Raw genomic sequence first — 21,681 nt, 5'->3', positions numbered from 1 at the left:
AAGAGGTTCCATACTGTCTCAGAGGAGAAAAGTTTTATTTTCATTATTTCCGAAACCCAAAAGTGAAGGGTGTGGGCCTCAGGCCAATTGTAGACCTGCATTGACTCAATAAAGATAGTTCCTCTTGTTCACACTAGCTTCTATTATCTCTTCACTGGATCCTAGGGACTAGTATGCTTACTTCCATGTGATAGTCAATCAAGCTCACAGGACGTACCTCGGATTTCTGGTAAATTAAAATTATTGTGTTGTGAAGAGCTGGCCCAGTCCTCCTCAGGCTGTTGGGGAGAGGTTGCCCCTGTTCAAGCCGGGGCTGCTGCTGCGGTGGAAGAGGCAGGCGCTGCACAGCAGGTAAGTGCGGGGAGGAGGGAGGCAGCGGAGCCAAACCTACATTTGTGGGTCCCCCCGCTTGCACTTCATGCGCCTCCTCCCCCCTCCCTCCGCTGGTACAGACCTCCTCTCCCTGGGGCAGTTGGGGAGGGTGGCGCTGGGACCCCTCCTGCTCTGCCTGGGTGGGGCGCAAATGTAGGCTTGGCCCATGCGTGCCAGAGACCCTCAGTACACCACTGCAAATGTGAACTTCTGGCTCACTGTGTACTAGTCTTATCATGGAATCAGAGACTGGAGTGCCTGAGGGGACAGTCTATCTTGTCACCTAGGCAAGCTGGATTTAGTGATAAATGGTCACTTACACCAAAAATAACAGGATATTAAAGTTGTGATCAGTCAATTACCCCTGATCAGCTTGTATCTGAGATCTCACAACAAAGCCAATCCTATAGTAAACTAAGGATTTATTTTCTGGGAAAAAGAAATGAGTTATTTATAGGTTAAAATACTCAAAGTAAAAGCACAAATGATTTATGGTCTTAGGTACCAAAAGATGAAAGAGATGTTGTAATCTGTCTACTGAATGTTTTTTAGGGCTAACCCAGGTTGACCCTTGGGATCTCTGGAGCTAAAACAAAAGCAGCCCTTGCGAGAGTCCAAACAGCAAAAAGAGATCACCATTTCTTCTTGTGAGCATCTTTATATGCCCTTCCTCCAGAGTTCAAACTGATGGGATGCACATAACTTCTTAATGGGTGGATGGGGGAATCAATAAACTTTTTGTCTAGTGAGTCTTGATAGTCCTTCTTGACAGTTAGGGGAACTACTTTTCCTGCCTATGTTCACAAGTTCAGAGTAGGCATTTTTACAATTATAAAGCAAAACTTTCATGTTACCTGATTGCATGGGTTACAGACATTGCAAGTAAGATTAATGCATGCAGGAACTTACCAGCATTTTACAGAGACTAAACATATTCTTAAAGTTTAGCATCTATCTTGAACAATATTAACATATAGGTGAGCTAGTCTGGTTTCCAGCTATACATTTTTTCAGTGTAGGCATAAGCTAAGCAGATTTGGCAAGAGCTGGCACATCAGTTACCAGTGTCACAATTATCAGTTCACGGTACTACCATTTGGCCTATCAGCAACTCCCAGGGTCTTTACAAAAGTTATGGCAGTGGTAGAGCATTCATTAAAAGATCTGGAATTGAAGGGAGGGGTAAGCCTAAATGACAGGCTTGTCAAAGGGCAGTCCCAACTGCAGGTACAGCGCTGTGTATCCCTGATCCAGGCAACGTTCAGTGCTGTGGGACTGCTAGTCAAAGCAGACAGGTCTCTCCTCTCCCTGGTCCAGAGAATAGAGTTTATAGGGCTGTACTGGACTCCTCACAAGGCAGGGCTTTTCTTTTGAACTTGAGGTTGCAGCCCGTTCAATCAGTTGTTACAGATATGAAAGCTCATCCAGTCACAACAGCACAAAACTGTTTGAGACTCCTGGGGCATGTGGCCTTCTACCATTGTGTAATTCAATATGCCAGACTGCTCTCCAGAATTACTCTGGATTAGTTGACATCCATCTACTCTCCGAACCACTATAAGCTAGACTTGGTGATGAGGGTGTTCTATTATGTTCTTGCCTCTCTAGATTGGTGTACAGATTCATTCAATGTATGTGCAGGTGTTCCATTTGCCTGCCTGCAGCCGATGCTCATGCTAGTAACAGATGCATGTGTCCTGGGATGGAGAACCCATCTGGGTTCTTTGCAGACCCATGATCTATGGTCCTCAGAAAACTTAGTTTTACGCATTGTTAGAGCTGAAAGCTATCGAACTGGAGTGCCAGATGTTTCTCACACATAAAGAAAAATGGTCACAGACAACGCAGCAGTAACGTTCTGTCTCAACAAGCAGGGAAGAGCCCACTCTTCTCCACTCTATCGAGGCAGTTCTGCTATGAGGGCTGTGCATTGCCAGCTTGATAGATTTAGAAGCATCTTACCTCTAGCAGACCATCTGAGCTCAGCATTTACGAGTCGCTGAGTGGTCTCTTCATCCATATGTGCACTGTCCATTGGTGGGATTTCCCAAGTAGACTTTCGTGTGTGAAAAGGATCAACAAAGTGTCAGCAGTTCAGCTCCCCTACTAGATCACAGCCCAGGGTCCCAGACAGATGTGTTTTTGCTGCTGTGGTCAGGCAAGCCCCTCTACACTTTTCTCCTAATTCCACTCATTCACATGGTATTACTAAAGATAAGATGGGACCAGGCTAGAGTCATACTTGTGGCCCCCACTTGGGCCCCTTAACACAGTTTTGTTCTCCACTCTCCTGGCAGTATCCGTGAAACCTACAATCTCACTTCCACTAAACTCAGACCGAATATCTCAAGAATTCATCAGTGCCAACTCCATCCGAGCTTTACAGTATTGTCACTTAACTACATGGATGCTCCAGGGTGAGATATTAGAGAGTGGTCATGCTCGGAAGAGGTTCAGGAGATCGTTCTAAATAGTAGAAAGCCTTCTACAAGACCTACTGACTTCTTGAAGTAGAGGCATTTTTCCATTTGGTCTTGTCAATGTGGGATATCACTGTTCCGTTCTTTGGTTCAACATATTCTGAACTAATTATTGCATCTGAAACACCAACGTTTGGCTGTTAGCTACCAGATGTACTTAGACTGAACTATGTCAGCATTCCACTCTAAAAAGGATAATTGCTTTTTTCTCTGACATGTCGATAAGGTTTTTGAAGGGCCTAGCAAGTTGTGTCCTCAGATACAAGATGGTGGCCCTACATGGGATCTAAACTTGGTATTTGTCCCAACTTATGGGTCCAGCATTTGAGCCTTTGGCTACTTGCTCTGTGCTTCATCTGTCAGTGAAGGTGATATTTTTAGTGGCCATCACGTTGGCCAAAAGGGTAGGAGAGCTCTGTGCCCTAATGTCTGGGCCTCCCTATACAATATCCTTTAAGGACATGGCCTATTTGCATCCTCATCCCAGGTTCAATCCAGTGGTGGTGTTTTCTTTCCATATCAACCAGCCCATTTGTTTGCCTGCATTCTTCCTCAAACCACATTTGAACAGGGTAGGAGGAGCCTTTACAGATATTGGACGTCTGAAGAGCTGTGGTATTCTATCTGCACAGGACCAGGCATTTCCATAAGTCCTCCCAACCATTCATAGTGGTGGCAGACCTAATAAAAGGACAATCAGTCTCTGTTCAAATACTCTTTTCTTGGATAGACTCTTGTATACACCTGTGCTATGACCTGACTGATGTCACACCACCGCTCAGTGTCAGCTCATACGACAAGATCAGTCTGTTTTGATGTTATTTCTGCCTCAGGTTATGGTTGTAGATGTTTGTAGAGGGCAACTTTCTCCATTAATCTACATGTTTTCCTCCCATTATGCTGTTGCTCAAGACCCCAGAGACAGTGTTAGAGCTGGATGAGGCGTTCTCCAAACTTTATTTAAATTTATTTAAATTCCACTTCTTAGTGTATCAAAAGCCATGAAAACAAGAGTGGAATGCATATGTGCAATCATTCAAAGAAGAAAAATCTGTTACTAACTTGTTTTTGCAACTGTGTTGGGAGATACGTTGCACATGTCCATTTCATGACCTGCCCTTCTGCCCCTCTACACGAGTTCCAACCAGAAGGAACTGAGTGGGGTTAAGGGTGGCTTTTTCCATTTATACTTCACATGCCAGTGGAATATGGCAGCTGCAGGTGCTCAAGCCACTCAACGGATACCGCTGGAAGAAAAAAAAGTTTCCTACGGCCATACTCTGGGTGCATAGACACCAAGAGTAGAATGAACAAGAGTAATGAGAGAAAATGAGTTACTGAACAAGTTAGTAACTTTTTTTCCCTAAGGAAGATGTGGGAATGTGTCATGAGATTCTTGTCAGGAGGGGTTGATAGACATTCTCTTCAGAAGTAGTCCATGCTGCAAAAAATGTAACCCCTGATCTGAATGACCATGTCAGAAAATACTAGGTTTTTGTATGCAGGAGATAGTCTACTGGAGCCAGCAAAATAAAGACATCACTTGAAACACATGGAGGATGTAATCATGTCTTCAAAGGGTGGTTCTTCCAGCAACATCAATGTGTAATAAAGAAATTGGGAGGCTGAAGAAAGAGACTATCTTCATGTCAGGGGAGGAGCTCCAGTTTATTGTACAATGAAAAATTACCCTCATTTTCCAACACTTATAATTATGAAGTCTAGATTAAACAAGAGTAACTGTAAAACTGTTTAGAATTGTGAACAGATTAATTTTTTCACTCCGAAAAGTGTGCTTCTCAGTGTCTCTTGGTGTACAGAATTAACCAATAGGAAACTAATTTTCTTCTTATCTAAATGCAGGGAGACAAAAACCCTATAATTAGCTTTAGCTTACCCTCACGCTAGTCAAGAGTAACTGACAGATCTGGCTTTGAACGTTAGACTTGTGCTTTTTATCAGTGGGAGGAGTGAATTTCAGGGTAGGTGTCCTACCACTGAAAATACATTCAGGCCCCAACTTATTTATATATACTTACTCTGAATAAGGGTATAACATTTTGGTCTCCGATGTTGCAAAGATGTAAAAAGTGGGGAGAGATTTTCAGTTAGCTGTTTTCTGAGCCATGTAGAAAGATTTAAAAATGAATCAACACTGGAATTGAACCTGTCAGGAAATAGGAAGTAAGTGCAATTTTACTGTAACATGGGCCACGTAGATGACACTGCTAAGCAAGCCAGTCACTGTGTTCTGCATTAGCTGTTGCTTCCAAGTACTCTTCAAATGTAGTCCTCTTGAAAAGCGTTTCAGCAGTTCACTCTGGAGGTCACAGATATGGTTAACTCTGGCAAGATCCTCATGAGAGAAGTAATGAGGTCATATTTAAATTGGAAAAAACTGTTTGGGATTCCAGGAGCAATGGGGAATGCAGAAGTATCTTAAAATTGTGAACTACTTACCCCCGTTTGGTCAACGGAACTTATCTAGGGGGCAAGCACCATGTATGGCTTTTTCTACAAATGCCTTTTTCAGCAGTTAGTATCATCTCCATCTTATATCAATTAGACCTCAATCTGCTTGCTTTCATTATAGCCTCTGTCTTAGCCAGGCACTGGTTAAAAACAAAGCTTTAGTACAATCTGGAGTTGTAGTCCATAGCACTGCATGTCTGAGGCATCTAGGTATCATCAGATTCCTTATTATTGTCAAGATCTCCATAGAAGCTCTTCTTCCACTTCAAACAAATTGTGAAAATTTCACAGCTGAACTTGACCAAGCATGCCTTCCTTTCACTATGCAGTGTTTTTTGTAGCCATGTTGGTCCCAGGATATTTAGAGAGAGGGGGTGGGTGAGGTGGTAAAATTTTTTTCCCCCCTCACCAACAGAAGTTGGTCCAATAAAAGATATTAACTTACCCACCTTGTTTCTTTCACTGTTATTTTTACTTGACTCCTCAGATACAAGCTATCATGGATAGCTGTAAAGGTGGTCTAAAATAAAGCAAACGTCCTGAAAGGTGTGTGTGTGTGTGTGTGTGTGTGTGTGTGTGTGTGTGTGTGTGTGTGTGTGTGAGAGAGAGAGATAACTAGCAGCATTTAATATATGCAGTTTTCATACAGACTTCTCTTCCATTCTGAATATATGGTGTAGATGCTTATTATCTAATTCTTATACTTTGAAAGAATTCTTTATTTTCATAGCCAGAATTGACACACTATAGGCACCAGCATTTCTATTATAGCTTATTGTTTTTCTAGGGTTTATAACTCAAATGTAAACATTTGCTCCAGATGAATTGAAAGCACCCACCTGATAATACTTCAGTACCTCCAAAGAACCCGTTCCCATCTATTATGCCAACTGAAATCGAGAGGTTTATAGATTAACTTTAAAATGACTTACTTTTTTTTTATTTTTTAAAGTAGAGAGATTCATGTATAGGGATTCTCTTCTGGTCATTACTGCTTGCATAGTGTAACATGTAAATGGTGGCTAGAATTTTCAAAGGGGCCAATGAGTTGAACACAACTTATATTGTCCTTCAATAGGAATTGAGCACCTGACTCCCTTAACCTAACTGCTATCTTGTCTCGGTTACCTGCAATGCCATGACACAAAGGGAAGGATTGAAGGCAGAGTGGGTGTCTTAATTCTGAATTTCCTTCCTTTGTCGGTTCTCTCTTTACTCCTAATATTGTTTGGTGTGCAATTTTTGTTAGTTGTCCAGTATTCTGAGTATCTGGATCTAGAGTCAAAATAAGAACAAAGGCCAAATTAATATAAATGCTGTTTTGCAAAAGAAGGCATCTTTTTAGTATTTCACTGCTTGTTTTAGCATCATGTTCTTTTATGATTTTTTTTTTTTTTTTAAATTGCATTTTAATTGCATAGTGCTCAGAATGCTTTGACAGGTTGAATGACTTCTAAATAGTATGTATCCAAAACAAACTAAGTAGTGACAAACCAAATTCCCTCTAACAATCTTTTACTTCATATATAAGTACTTGACATTTTCAAATGCTGTAAAAATACATCTTAGACGTAGACCATATTTCACATTTCCAAACCAGACTAATAAGAGTCAAATAGCCTATTGATTCACATTTTACTGGAAAACAGTGTTTGGAGTTTGACTCTTCTAACAGTTACAAATTTGGGATATGTCTATACTGACAGCGGCAAAGTCGCTGCCACCAGATTGACCTTTCTGGATCGATTGAGCAGTCAGTGTAGACCTGCTCAGTCGATCAGGAAGTCGACTGAGTAGAACCACCCCCTCAAGTAGCGTAGCGCTGTGTCGATGGGAACACAGTTCCCATCAGCGCAGTGCAGTGAAGGCAGCGTACAGAAGGGAAGCACAGCAGTCAACAGGAGTTACACAAACTACTCTGTGTAGTTTGTGTAATTCCCGTCGACTGCAGCCAAATCTCCAGATAAGTGTAGACCAGGGCTTGGTGTTCTGTCTTCAGAGCTGTCTGTGGCAGTACTATAGGTTTAAGATGAATCTGAGTTTGGGTATGTCTATGCTGCAATTGAAAGCTGATTGCAGTTTGAGTAGGCATGCCCATTCTAGCTTTAATCTATCTAGTGAATCTAAAATTAGCAGCGAAACTGCATATATTGGCTTCATCTCAAACTTTACATGTACTCCTAACCCATGCTGAAGCCTGTGCAGCTGCAGCTTCACTGCTAGCCATGCTAGCGAGATTAAAGCTAGCATGGGTATGTCTGCATGAGCTGCAATTACATACGTACTGTAATCAAAATGTATCTTTTATTGAGGTCATGCAGTAACTGGGAGTGGGTGGCATATCATTCATGGTTTAACAGAAATGAACTACAGAAAATGAGTGGGAATTTACTGATACAGAGCTGTGAAGGCAAATATGAAAGGCTTAAAATAAATTTGGAAGATAATTTAATCTGTTGGACATGTATTATACTTTAGATGAGAACACAATGCTTCATTTATAAAAAGAGAAAAATCGTCCTTGACTCAAAGACCAACATAACCATAATTTACTTCAGTTAATACATGTTTTGTTTTTCATATCCATTAACATGTTTTGTTCCTTTACAATTTACAGCGCAGAACTCTGCAAATGCAGGTTTTGCAAACTTTGATGCATTTGGACAGTCTAGTGGTTCGAGTAATTTTGGAGGTTTCCCCACAGCAAGTCAGTCTCCTTTTCAGCCCCAAAATACAGGTAGACTACTAGCACTTCTGATTTAATCTTTAATACAAAATAATCCAGACATACAAGTTAGAAAATACTTCAGTTTACTTCCTGCATCTATTTGCCTGCTTTAACTCAATCATAATCTGAAGCTCTGGGGAAACCTGAAATGAATGCCTTTTTCTGTTTGGTTACTTGGTATGGTGTTTTTGTTTTGTTACTTTTTTCTGGCACTGTTGGGAAGTCTCCTAATTTATGACATTGTAGTTTATAATGAGCCCTACACATGAAATATTTGTAAGCTTACTGAATGTAACTACATTGGTATTACTCAATATCAGACTACATTTATCAAAGGAGATTACATCTGTGATTTCCATCTACCAAGAGAACTTTTCTTTATTTCAGTAAAGATAAATAATGCAAACAAGAGTAGTACAAGTATTTAATGTATTTACCACATTGGCAACTCTGTTATCAGAAGATTTCATGTGTAGGGTCTACTGCTAAAATTTTATTTTGCTTTTCTTGTTAATTTGGTCATACTTTACAACTTTTGCTTGTGCTGACAGTTGCTGTTTGTCTAGATCTTTGGCTGACTTTTTTTCCTTTTTTCCTTTTGAATGTGGTGTCATTTAAACTTTCTTTTTTAATTTTTTTTCTCCCTTCTTTTGTTAATTTTAACCCCCCTCACAATTTCTGGCTGTCCCAGCGTTCAGAACGCTTTCATCTAGCTGCAGTTTTGGTGAATTTACTTCAGCTTTCCCTCTTCAGGCTGTACACAGTAAGTTCCATAGAGTAGGAAACTCAGCTTGTTTCATTTTATATGCCATTGTTTTGTGTTAGTTCCAGCCTTACCTATATTTTTACCGGTTTTCAACTTTTTTGCTTATGTCTGTGCTTGCTTTTAAACTTATTAATAAACCCCTAGCAATTTGATAGTTAATATGGGCTGAGCACTCAACCAACTGTACATACATGTATGTACACATGCACACGTCTTTTTCTATTCAACTAAAATGTAAATCTTCCTTGCATGTATTAGCAGAATCCCCTATCCACAGAGAAGATTTGGAAACTCATAAATTAATACCTTTTTAGAGACTTAAACTTAAAATTCGTTGCATACATCAAAAAGCTGGAGCTTTCAAACTGATTCCTATATTTCGGCTCAAGAGAGTGTTTGTATAAATCCTAATAATGTTGATTCATTTATTTTAATTCTTTATATTTAATGTGTGTTCTAGAAAAGCAAAAGTTTTTTTTTCCCCGCCCGTGAAAGGAGGGTTCTTGAACCCTTTCTGCTCTTTTCCTTTATCTCCCTCCCTCAAGGCTGTGTTGTCTGTCTGTCTGTCTGTCTGGGTGCAGCCATGACATCTGGGAGTAAAGGACTGAGTTAGTCTCTCTGAACTTTGGCCTGGTATCTCATTGTGCTACCTCTGGACTTTCAGGCTAACCTTTTTGCCTGCAGTGGTTACTGATGTTTGAAATGGTCAAGCATATTGTACCATTAAGAAAAATAAAGCAACTCCTACTTATTTTGCTGGATTCTTACAGTAGGAAAACTGAGTTGCTGTATTTTGGATGTATAAAATTAAAGCTAATTTAACTCTAATATATTATAGCTAAATATTTGTGGCTTTTTAGTTAACTTGACAATGTTGCACTGAAACACATGGCTTTGCAAGAGCTAATTATGTGTGCAAGCTTTTGAAGTTTCAGTGTTTGCTTCAGATTTAGAAGTTTACAGCTATAAATGTGCTTATTCTAATGATTCAAGATGGATTTTAAGTGTGTTAGAGGGGTTTTAGTTAGCCTGTGGGATAAAAAACAAAAGTGGTGTTACTGCCCACTGTAACCACCAAGAGGTGGGATGATATTGCTACCAAGAGCGTTTGGAGAGACTTTCCTATACCTTTAAAGTATCCATCATGTTTAACTTATTTTGTTTCAGGTGGAAGTGCTGGATCAGTGAATGCTAACTTTGCTCACTTTGATAACTTCCCCAAATCCTCCAGTGCTGATTTTGGAGCCTTCAATGCTTCTCAGAGCAACACAACAGCAACTGCTGCCAGTAAAGTTGCAGTGAATAAACCGAATCTCCAGTCAGCAGACAAATATGCAGCTCTTGCTAATTTAGATAATATCTTCAGCACAGGGCAAGGTATTAAGTTTTTTTCTTTGACCTGTTATCCTACATTTTTGTTCCATATGAGGATGGCTGTGCCTGTCAAGAATGGTAACCAGCCATGTTAATCATGCTTTAAATTGTCTGTTCTGAACAATTTTAATTTCACATTTGTACATTTTAAACTCCTATATTGCTGTGTTGCTGCTTGTAACAAAGCAAATGCTCTAATCTATGCAGTCATTTGCAAAATAGCACTTATAAAAAAAAAATGCTTTTTTAAAAGCTGATCACTCAAGTGTTTTTTATTTTGGCAACAAAATGATTTGTTAGTGAAGAGTATTCTAGTAGTACATTATTCAGGTTTCTGTATATTGCTGGAGTGGGTGACTTTATTCTTTCAATCATACCAGTTGCGGTCAAAGATAAAGATTATCTTTACAATCAAAAGCCACCATTATAGCTTCCTTAGATGTTCATATAATGTAAATAGTTATATTTATATTATATGGCTAGTTGCTCTCTTAAATATTAACAGTTGTAATCTCCTTTAACTGGTTGGCTTTGTATGCACATTAAATTAACCATATATTGAACAAGCATGGTAACAAGAATTTCATTGGAGTTTTGGATTCAGTCCCACATACTAAAATGGTAAATAAGTTGTATATCCATTCCTAAGCAAAACTGATACAGTATATGGTTTTAATGTTCTTTCCCTTAAAGTTATATGGTCTTGATGAGGGAAAGGGGTGAGTGACTCTTTGGATGAGCCATTATTTTAATTGTGGAGTGGACACTGGCTGCTCCATAACTAAGGCTGCAGTGAAGTTTTTGTTTAAAGCTGAAGTTTGCACCTATTCTAACAAACATTGCTGTTATATCTGTGTTCAACACAAAAATGCAACAGGACTATGAGGTGCACAATCAAGGGTCGCTCAGTATTGTTTGTATCTCCATTGACCTGGCAGTGTTTATGGAGGGATAAGGTACACTGATGTTCAAAAATACCCTACTTTTAACCACAAGTTGTCCATTTTTTTTATTGCTCCTGCATGCTTTGGTGCATGTTTGCTGGATAGACCATGTTATCTCAGTGAAATTTACTTAAGGGTATCATTAGTGACGTACTACCCTTGCTCTTACATTTTACCTGCAAAAAAAAAATCCTTAAATTACTTTCCTTTGTCAGCTGTTCTTGTTCATGTTCTTCCATATGCCAAAAAGTAGGTGTTATTACTCAGTCCACGGCCCCACTGTTGCATACTTCCAGTTTGTTGCAGTGCTTTAGACATCTTCGTTACAAAATGCTATGCACTGGTACTTGTAAAAATAATCTCTGGAGTTTTTTTTCTCAGTGGAAATCTGCTGAGAACAGGTATCCTTGGAAACAAGACAACTCTATACTGTTACCTATCATTTTTCTTCTTCTGAAGTTGATACACTGGATCTGTATTATTTATTTAGCATCCTTTCAGGATTTGGAGTGTAGTTACCCTATTAGGACATAAATGGAAATTAGCCACCAGTTGGAAGATATGACGTGGCTTTAGTGACATATACTGCATGGCTCATGAATTCAATCTTTTGTAGAAAATACCATACAGTATGCTTGGGAATACTCCCCAGCATATGATTAGAAGGCACAAGAACCTGGGAATGTGGGTTTCTGCAAGATCCTACTTTGAGGGAATCATTAAGTAAGATTCATTCCATCATTCTGTAACTTAATTGTTATATTTCTTATACCTTGTTGCTTTCTAAATGTACAAAAAAATTGTCTCCATCTAAATATAAAGCTGAACTCTAAGAATGAGTCACAACATACAGATTTAAAACTATTCCATCTTTTTAAATGGAGCAAGAGAGAGCAGTGTACTTCACTTAATATGATCTGTGGGAACTAGGAAGCTGTTTTAGGAGCTATAGACCTATTGAAGCATGGTACTCTGTGCTTATCAAGATAGAGATTGTGAACCATAGTTCATTAGCTCTTTATTAGGGCAGCATTAAGTTCTAATTGTTTACTTTTAGTCTTAAATGTCGGAAGAACAGTTAATTAAAATTTTTTATTAATTTGAAGACAATCGTAGGGAAAACATCATTGTTAGATGTCATTTTAAATTTCAATATGGTATCTTCTTTTCTAGGTGGTAGTGAGCAAGGAAGTGGCTTCGGCACTGTAGTTACAGCACCGTCAGGTCCTGCTGTGTCAGCCCCAAGTCAGCCAAGTGCATCTTCAGACAAGTATGCAGCTCTAGCAGAATTAGACAGTGTGTTCAGCTCCACAGCAACCTCTAGTAATGCATATACTTCCACCAGTAATGTTAGCAGGTACTTTTTCTTGTTAGAAGTTAAAGTAATTAGCTCTAAACCAACTGCTTCTATAGGCAGAAAAATAGCCTTATGGTAGTGTTAATCAATTTAAAAAAAAAACCTGCTTGTATTTAACTGTTCTTCTTGTTTCTTTAGGTCATGATTTAAAAATTTGTAGGGAAATAATTTTGGACAGGAGTTGGGTGTTGAATTTAGTGTCCCTACTAAAACTGCATCTTTTCTTAACAGTAGTTGTGGTTGTACTGCCCGCTAGAGGTTGTAAAATGAAACTGAAGCAAGTGTTTATCAGGGAAACACTTTTACACCTTCCTACAACACACACTAAATTCTGTTGGAGGATAACAATCTTCCATATGGATTACTTGCATGCATATTTAAGCTTATAGCCTCATTACTGGTAAGAGATTTGGTTTTGAATAGTTGGATATTTGCAATGAACATGTCTTTGATTTTTTTTTTAAAGTAATTAAAAGCAAACATCTGTAGTAACATTGCTTAGAAATGCAAATTTTCCTAAAGCTTTTGCTTGGCAGCTTATGCCTATTTCTTTTTCTCTTCGTTATCCATACTTTTATAGTTTGTCACTGGTGGACAGGATTTCCCATTTCTCACCGCTAATATATTTAGCCTGTGACCTTGGCATCAAGAATTCAACTCCTGGCACTAATGGATTATATAGCATTTTTGAAACTGTGCATAAATATTCCTTTTCTACTTAGTTTTTATGTGCCAAAATTAATTGTATATGTTAACTCAGAGTTACTCCTTTAACAATTAACTGAATATGAATTATTTTCAGCAATGCTTTTGGAACAGTACCAGTGGCTGCTACTGCACAGACACAGCCTGCATCTTCGAGTTTGCCTACTCCATTTGGAGGTATATTAAAATATTACTAATATTTATGCAGACTGTAAGCAAACATTACTCAATTTTAGTTTAGTGTCTTATTGTCTTCACTGTAATTAGAAATGATGTGAGAAACTGCTGCCGGTGCAGGTTATATGATGTAAGTAGTATTTTAAAAGAGTGTGTAAGTGTGTGTAAGTGTAATCTTATGAACCCAACACAGAGAGGGTATTTAAAAACCTCTTTATATAAAAAGTTTTTCTGACTGTATTTGACTTTGTAAAGAATGTGTAGAACAAATGAAAATCAACATAGCACTGTGTAAAGATTTTTTTTTATAATTAATTGGTCTTAACTTTTCAGTAACACCTTCCACAAATCCATTTGTTGCTGCCCCTGTCGCTCCAGTGGCACCTTCAACAAACCCATTCCAGACCAATAGCCGAGGAGCAACAGGTTAGAAAAATAAAATTGCATTGTACAGTTTTGTATGGTATGCAAAAGCATATGTTTTTTAATTTCAAGACTTCATTATATTTGTAGTTTCATAACTTTATTTTTTAGAAATTAAGACCTGAAAATAGATCATGCACAAGTTAATGTAAAATTCTCATTTGTTCCAATGAAAAGACATTAAATAAGACATAGAGCCAAATTGTCAAACAGGTGTTTAAGTTGAAATGACATTTCATTTTGACCTTTTCAAAACATTCCTAACCCTCCAGGCAGCCCACCTGGTGCGGAGTCTGGGAGTCCCAGTTGTGGGGCAGACCAGCTTCAGGGCTGCTCCAGAGCCAGGGTTTCTGAGAGTTGTGAACTTGGCTTCTGGCTCGCTGCTCCCCACTAATAGGCCGCCAAGGAGCCTGGTGGGTGAGCGAGCTGGCAGGAAACCAGGCTAGTATTGTCATGTTTTCATGGAACATTTCAGTTTCAATGATTTGACATTTTATAATGCAAGAATGTTCCATTGGAAATTTTCTGACCAGCTTTAGTATTCATATTCTGTCTCTAAATTTCCTCTCCGATTTTAATTGGCTGCAGCATTGACCTGTTGTGGTGTTTTAAACCCACTGTGTACTACTTGTTGTTGTTATATGCTAGATGTAGTTGCATTACTGTGTTAGTGGTAACGATTTCTTTAAATAGTTTGAAAAGCACTCTGGGATACTCAGCAATGAAAGGCAGTATCTGTTTGCTGCAGACTATAAATTCTCTTGCAACTGGAAATTCTGCAGCAGCTTCATGTAGACTAAAAATATAAAAAATGAATAATGCCATCAGTACAATAGCCCCTATGATTGTTTTCTATACTAAACTATCCACCATGGGAGGCAGTTTGGGATTGAGATAAGAACATTTACTGGATATTTGTTACATATTGAAACAGTTAACAGTGACATTTGTACTGACACTTACAGAATTTATACCCATTTAAATGAATGGAAAAGTTAACACCTTTCTAGGTATTGTTAGATTCTCTGCACCTTCAAAGACAAACCTCACATTCATTCATGTTTTCAGGTATTTCTTTCCCTACCATTAGGGTGAGAAATCCTTTTAAACGATAGCTTACATTGATGGAGCACAGTTCTGAGGGAAGGGGTGAATTCTGCATAATCCATGGGGTCCTGACTCCATATGTAAAATAGTTAAATTATAAGTTGAAAAATTAGATTGATGTTCCTTCTTACAATATAATGCTCATGGGTTTAGACACTGCTACTAGTATTATATTTTATTCTGTGCTGAATTCCTTATCTGCAATGCCAAATGGGGCCAATCCTAAAATTCAGCAACTGTGCATTCCACAACCTTCAACAATAGGTTGTCTATTAGCCAAACTGGTTTTAGAGCTACCCTTTTGCAATACATATGCTCAAAATATTGTGTAGTTTGAATTAATAGACTCAGAAATTTAGTTAATTCAACCTGTTCATCTCCTCTGCAAATGGAAGATTCTTCCCTGTATCTTTGGGCTACTTTTCTGCTATTTAATAGACTCTCTGCTATTTAATTAATACCTTTTGTATCTCTCCTTTACTTAATTTCATCCCAACATTAATATTTGTACCATTTTGGATTATCTTTAAAAATTTCTCTCACTGTTTTGAGTCCTTACAAAATTATAGCCTTAAAGAGGCTATTGGAATTAGTATGTCTCTGCCAGTCAGACATATAGCTACACTGCCTGCAGTTTGGATTATGGGGGTGTGATTTGCAACACTCACCAAAGTGTGTGCTGTAACTCCCCTGTGTGGACACTGCAGGTGTAAACTAAAAGGTTCCTAGTTCACATTAATGCAATCCTCTTCAATGTTAATGTGAACTAGGAAGCTTTTAGTTCACATCCACACGGGGAGTTAGAGTGCAATGCGCTTCAGTGTGCACTGCTGTTCACGTCCCCATGGGCTGAAGTGCAGGACAATGTATATAAGTCCAGAGTGTGAAGTTTTTTTTTTTTTTTGTTTGTTTGTTTTTTTTTTTTTTAAGACTAATCCTTTTAAAACAAATTCTGTTTAACCACTTCTATGTTCCCTTACTTCTGAAAACGTTCTATCCTTTGGAAAAAGTGTTTGAGCATCAACAAGTTATACCGTTCTGCAATTAAGTATCTCATAGGATATTGTAATTAATATTTCCTGTATCATAAGTTCCTTTCAGCAAACGTGATGAGTGCAGTAAGATATTACTTATAATTTAGCTTTATGCTGTGTTTGCCTTTTGCATGCAGTGTAAATGGGTTTGGTATAAAGTTTGTAGTGTATATTGGGGGGAAAAAATGCCTTTCACTTTGTTAGCATAATTAGTTCAGGTAACACTTATAATTTACCAATTGATCTGCAGTAGACTTGATAAATTAGTTGTTAGAAAAATTTTGCAGTTTCAGAGCTTTTTTTACATGATAAAGTGCAGTGATTATAGTTGTATAAAAATTACTGTTCATAAATACATAAATCATTTGACATTGGTCTTTTTGTGGCTTTCCATAAGGCCTGTCGGGAGCAATGCACTCTCACATGTTTCCTCAGGCTCATTTTGGTAGGTGGCCACATTTGATATCTGAGTTTCGTGTGGCTAATTGTTTCCTTGCTTGTGAAAGCTTATTGCCAGCTTCCTGGTTCTCTGCATGTAAAATTTGAATAGGCTGTTATCCATATTTTAAGATGGAGTGGGCATGGATGTGTGGCACTTGGGAAAATAATTGACTTAATTGCTTCATACAAATAAAAAATTATACTAAGACAAAGCCATTATCGCTTACCTCCATGGTCACATTAATAAATGCTTACAACTTATTTGAGTGAATTCTTCGAAGCTTGTTTGTAGTAAGTTTGACAGCTTTGGATATTCCAAACCACTGCACAGTTGGTCACAATGTGTTTGGGTTTGCTGTTTTATCAAGCTGTTAAATAGCTGTTCACTATTAAATAGCCTCTTCTGTTAATGGTAACTTGTGAAAGTAATGTCAATGCATTCTTTGTATGTACTGTGTCACTTATCTGTTTACTTTATATCCCATGCTTGTTGTCTTGTTCTTTTTAATGGTTACTTAAATATATATATCCCCACCCACCCACATACACACAGTTCCTTTCCTGACAACAGTTTACCTTTCAGTTAATTAAATGTTGATTTAGAAATAATTTGTACAAGTTTTATACCAAAGAAAGACAAATTAAATTTTGTAACACTTTCAAAGAATAGTCCCACTTAATGCTGAATTAGAGCAGAAATGCCTGACACTTATGTTCATACCAAAAAGCCTTTTGCGTACTGTTTAATATTAATCACAGTAAATCCCAAAGGATTTAGTAATGGTTTTGTTGCTAGTCTCTTGCACTTGCTATGCTACTGTTAATCAGTGTTTCCTTGAAGACCTGCCTGGTACTGCCTACATACCGCAGGGTTTGTTGTCCCAGGAATGTTCAGGAACAGTGAGGCCGATGAGATTTTTTCTTTTTGAAGTGTTACCTCAATTTTAAACTAAGTAATTCTGTGGTAGAAATTTGGTATACGAGTCTGTGCATGGTAAGTTATTTTAAAAGAACATTGAATATTGATTTTTACAATTTTCAAACTGTTTATAACTTTACCTTGGAAATTTGACACTGAAATTTTTCAGCCCTAACATTTTCTTCCATTGAACATACACGCTGTGTTTTTGGTGTTGCCTGTAAGTGCCAGCCTCCACATTAATGTTTTACCAGAAATAACTTTTGGAAGCACTTGACTGGGTGTAAAACATGGAAAAGAATTCCATGGACTTTACAGATACAAATATAATAAAAAAACAAACTTGCACCTAGCAAACTGACATTGTTCCATTCAGGGTTGTGTGTTTTTTTTTTTTTGTTTTTTTTTTAAATAAAGCTAAGTTGCATCTTGCATGTATTTTATTTAACTTTATAGTGAGCAAATTAATTCAATGGTACTGGAAGCTGAGACTAACCTGCCCCTTGGCAGTTTTGTGGGTATTAGGAAGCTAGCAAGATTCTTCTTTGTGTGGCATTGTAGTACATTTTTTATAAGAAATTACTTGTAAATTTAAAGATAATTGAATGCTGCTTTCCCTATCAGCGGCAACGTTTGGCACAGCATCCATGAGCATGCCTGCGGGATTTGGAACTCCTGCATCTTACAGTCTTCCTACTAGCTTCAGTGGCAATTTCCAACAGCCTACCTTCCCAGTCCAGGCAACTTTCCCACAACAAACTGCTTTTGCTCAGCAACCAAATGGTAAGTTCATACATACAAGAAATCTTGGTTATGCAAGTGGGACTATATAAAGCAAACTTCATGTATGTAAGGGGCAGGAGGAAAGGAGTAAACCTTAATTTTTGTGTCCATTGTGATATATTGCTATTCCAAAAAACATGGAGTATTTCACAGTCGAACTATATTTTGGCAACCCAAGATGATACTTGACTTTTAATGTGCATTTTCCTTATCTTGGCTCTTTTGGGATGATCTTGCACATACAATTGCACGGGGGTGCTACAACAGTTTTTACAGTGGGGATGCTGAGAGCCGTTAAACCAAACTTTAAACCTTGTACATAATGGAAACCACATCAAACCAGTGGGTGCAGCAGTACTCCCACCACTCCCAGTTCCAGAACTTATGCAATTTCATGATTAAAGAACTTGGCTTCAGCATGCTCCTTTATGACATGGAATAAATTTTGTTAAATGTCCAGTTTTATTGCTATCATTATGATCACTGTCTCTGAAACAAAATGCCAGTGAGATTTTTTTTTTTAGTTGGATTTTTACTGGACCTTCTTTTGTGCAGGGAAGGAGACTGTTTTCCATGCCTGTTTGTGTCTGGAGCCTATTATAACACATTTCTCAAACCTTAAAAGGGGCAAAGGCTAGAGAAAATCAGGATAAATAGCCTACATTATTTTATCAATTTTTACATGCAGGAAAAGGTCCAAAAAGAAAACTGCACACTGAAATGTAGCCAGGAAGCAATAACTGTTGAATTTTTAGAAATAACCAACCAACTATTGCTTCTTTTTTTCAGTAACACAAGAATTAGGGACAAATAAAAGTAGCCACTTTGTGTTTGCTATTTAACATTTTTAATATTAACACACACTAATGCCTTTAACTGTAATGAATATTATAAAGCTCTATCTCTGGCATTATTCGTTCAATTATATTTGTTGGTATTAGTTTTAGGGAGGCAGTGTATTCAGATTCCAAACTCTTAAAAAGATGCTGTAATTTATTGTGCTACTGTATTGTTACTTTGTGTGAAATGTGTAATAGAAATTCACAAAGGTTTGACCTGATTTCTTCCTGGAAAACCATTTGAATGGGTCTGTCTTATAAGGAGGCTTGAAAGGATTATATTTTTATTGGTAAATGTTGATAAACATTGATTTCACTCTGTGTACACAAACTGAAAAGAGATTTCCATCAATAATAGAAATTTACATATAGGCAAAATAAGAAAATTGATGCTTGAGAACTTATTTGAGTAAAAGTCCAGTGATATAAGGCTCTTGACTTAGGCTCATTTCAAATGGACTAACAAATGAATATTAACAAAAGCTATGATTAGTTGATTTAAGCATATTTGCTTTGTATATTCTGCACCATTGACAATTTGGTGTTAAGGGTTTATAAATCTCAAGATTTGTCAAGTAACTTCAACAACTGAAACTTAACTTGAACTTATACTCTTAATGCGTTTTGGCATTTTACTCATGTTAGATATCAATGAAAATAGACTGAACATGGAAGTGAAACAGATTAGTAAATTTCTTATCAATTTTGTGTAGTGTCACATATTAGAACAACACTGGAGCATTTTATCTTGGAAGTAGTCCTGGGAATTCTTTTAAAACATTTTTTCCCATAGGAATTGAAAGAAAGTTCATGGATTTTTAAAATTGTCTTGAAGTTTTGTATAAATTTAAATTTAGAAAATCTAAATAATGGATCAAATTTGACCCAATCCCATTGCCTTGATGAAGTCAAATTACCAATGAACAAAACAGTTTAGTCTGTGTCACTTTGATGCAAGTGGGCTTATAGAGAATAGTCTTCTGTCTTTAAAGACTTGGCCACCAGTATAAAGCTACATCTAATGTTTTTATCTTGACAAGGTGCAGGTTTTGCAGCATTTGGACAGGCAAAGCCTGTGGTAACCCCCTTTGGACAAGTTACAGCTGTTGGAGTATCTAGTAATCCTTTTATGGTAAGTGAGAATTATTACACAGTAATATTAGTAAACCTCACAGGTCCAAAAAGAGATGTAATCACAATACATTTAATTTAGATATGCATGCCGCTCGTTTTTGTTTCAAATTAGGGAAGGCAGCATGTGATCTCTTAGATGCAATTCAGTATTCAGATGACACGGCATTGATAAGGCTGTTCAAAATCAGACAGGGGTATTTATGTACTATGATTTTTTTAGGGATGTATTTTTAAATCACCAAAAACCACAACAATACATGAAGTATTACAAGAAAGTCTTTCTCACCAAGATAGTAACAGATTTTTGTGTGTTTGGGTTTTTTTTTTTTAATTTATTCCATCCAGATACAGTACCTCTTTTAGGGTTTGTTGTGCAAACACAGTTTTTGGTGCATTTTATTTTTTTGCCTTTGTCTGTTTTTCAGGCTGGTGCGCCAACGGGACAATATCCAACAGGAAGCTCATCAACCAATCCTTTCTTATAGCCTTATAGACACTTTACCCAAAAGAACTCTTATGTGGTCACATAACATCTCTGCGCCTCTTGCACTCTTGTCTTGTTTCACTGATCTTAGCTTTAAACACAAGAGAAGTCTTTAAAAAAAAAAAAACACCTGCATTGTGTATTAAAACCACCAGGTAATACGTGCAAAACGGAGGGCTCTGGTAACATCCTTAATCTGTGAATTGGCAGGAAAAAATTAGGGGTATCATGTATATTAAAATTGGCTAATAAGTAATTGCAGATACCACATTCATTATGCTGCAGTACTGTACATATTTTTCTTAGAAAATAGCTATTTGTGCATATCAGTATTTGTAACTTTAACACAGTTATGTGAAAAATGTTACTGGGGAAATAGATCAGCCACTTTGAGGTGCTGTTGGATCTCTGGGAATGACATCATTTTAACCATTGCTATTGGAAGTCATGCCGTCAAATTTGTTAATTTCTCCAAAATGTTTTCCATTCCTAAGGAGTTCTTCTATTTATACATGCCTAAATTCTCTGTAATGTAGAGAGATACCTGTCTGCCTAATAAAGCTGATCATGTTTTGCTACAGTTTGCAGGTGAAAAAAATAAATATTAGGGGAAAAAAAGACTGTGTATTCTTGCTGCTGTGCAGTAACAAATAATGGGTTTGTTAGTCTTTAAGGTGCTACAGGACTTGTGGTTTTTTTTGTTTTGTTTTTTAGTGTAAGTATATTCATCCATTCATGAATACTCAAATAAAACACGGTAAAGAAAGGGGGGTGGTATGCAGGCTTTATAGGTAAAGTGAGGACAAAACTTTGACACAATTCATTAAGTCAAATTAATTCTGACTTGACACTGATGTTACTTCATTTATCTCCTTACAATACCATTCAGATCAAACTTGTATAAAGGCTGTGTGGGCAGGTGTTCACTAGTTGTTAGGCTGTTGAACTCTTTGTACTTCTAATTGTGCATCACTAACAAATACTAACATTTCTTCAAATGTGGGAGGCTTCATAGTAAATTGTGAAGGTGGGTAGTGGAAACATGGAGTAACTTTTTTTAAATGACTGTCTAGAACAACTGTTTTGGCAATTAGGGATGGATTCACAAAAGGGACTTAGGAGTTCCTAGGCACCTACTAGAA

The 21,681-nt window shown here is 37.5% G+C and overlaps 1 protein-coding gene across 10 annotated transcripts in view; it reads left to right on the top strand.

Annotated features, from left to right (window-relative positions):
- Positions 1-21,201, top strand: part of AGFG1 (ArfGAP with FG repeats 1) — a 55,559-nt gene extending 34,358 nt beyond the window's left edge. Inside the window, exons 6-14 of one of the 10 annotated variants that reach the window (XM_067559688.1) lie at positions 7,942-8,061; positions 9,986-10,195; positions 12,310-12,493; positions 13,296-13,375; positions 13,709-13,801; positions 16,337-16,384; positions 17,924-18,082; positions 19,968-20,053; positions 20,481-21,201. In XM_067559688.1, coding sequence (XP_067415789.1) covers positions 7,942-8,061; positions 9,986-10,195; positions 12,310-12,493; positions 13,296-13,375; positions 13,709-13,801; positions 16,337-16,384; positions 17,924-18,082; positions 19,968-20,053; positions 20,481-20,540 — 1,040 coding nt within the window. In that variant the 3' untranslated portion in view covers positions 20,541-21,201. Of the gene's footprint in view, positions 1-7,941; positions 8,062-9,985; positions 10,196-12,309; positions 12,494-13,295; positions 13,376-13,708; positions 13,802-16,336; positions 16,385-17,923; positions 18,083-19,961; positions 20,054-20,480 lie in introns of all 10 variants that reach the window. The other 9 variants (XM_067559607.1, XM_067559937.1, XM_067560174.1 and 6 more) reach the window with 9 other exon arrangements.
- The last annotated feature ends 480 nt before the right edge of the window (positions 21,202-21,681 follow it).

Source organism: Emydura macquarii, unplaced genomic scaffold (genome assembly GCF_026122565.2).
Source record: "Emydura macquarii macquarii isolate MOO-44397 ecotype Brisbane River unplaced genomic scaffold, CSIRO-AGI_Emac_v2 contig_18, whole genome shotgun sequence".
In the NCBI taxonomy this organism is placed as follows: Eukaryota; Metazoa; Chordata; order Testudines; family Chelidae; genus Emydura; species Emydura macquarii.
The sequence above is the reverse complement of the archived record's forward strand: the minus strand, read 5'-3'. Positions and strand labels throughout refer to the sequence as shown.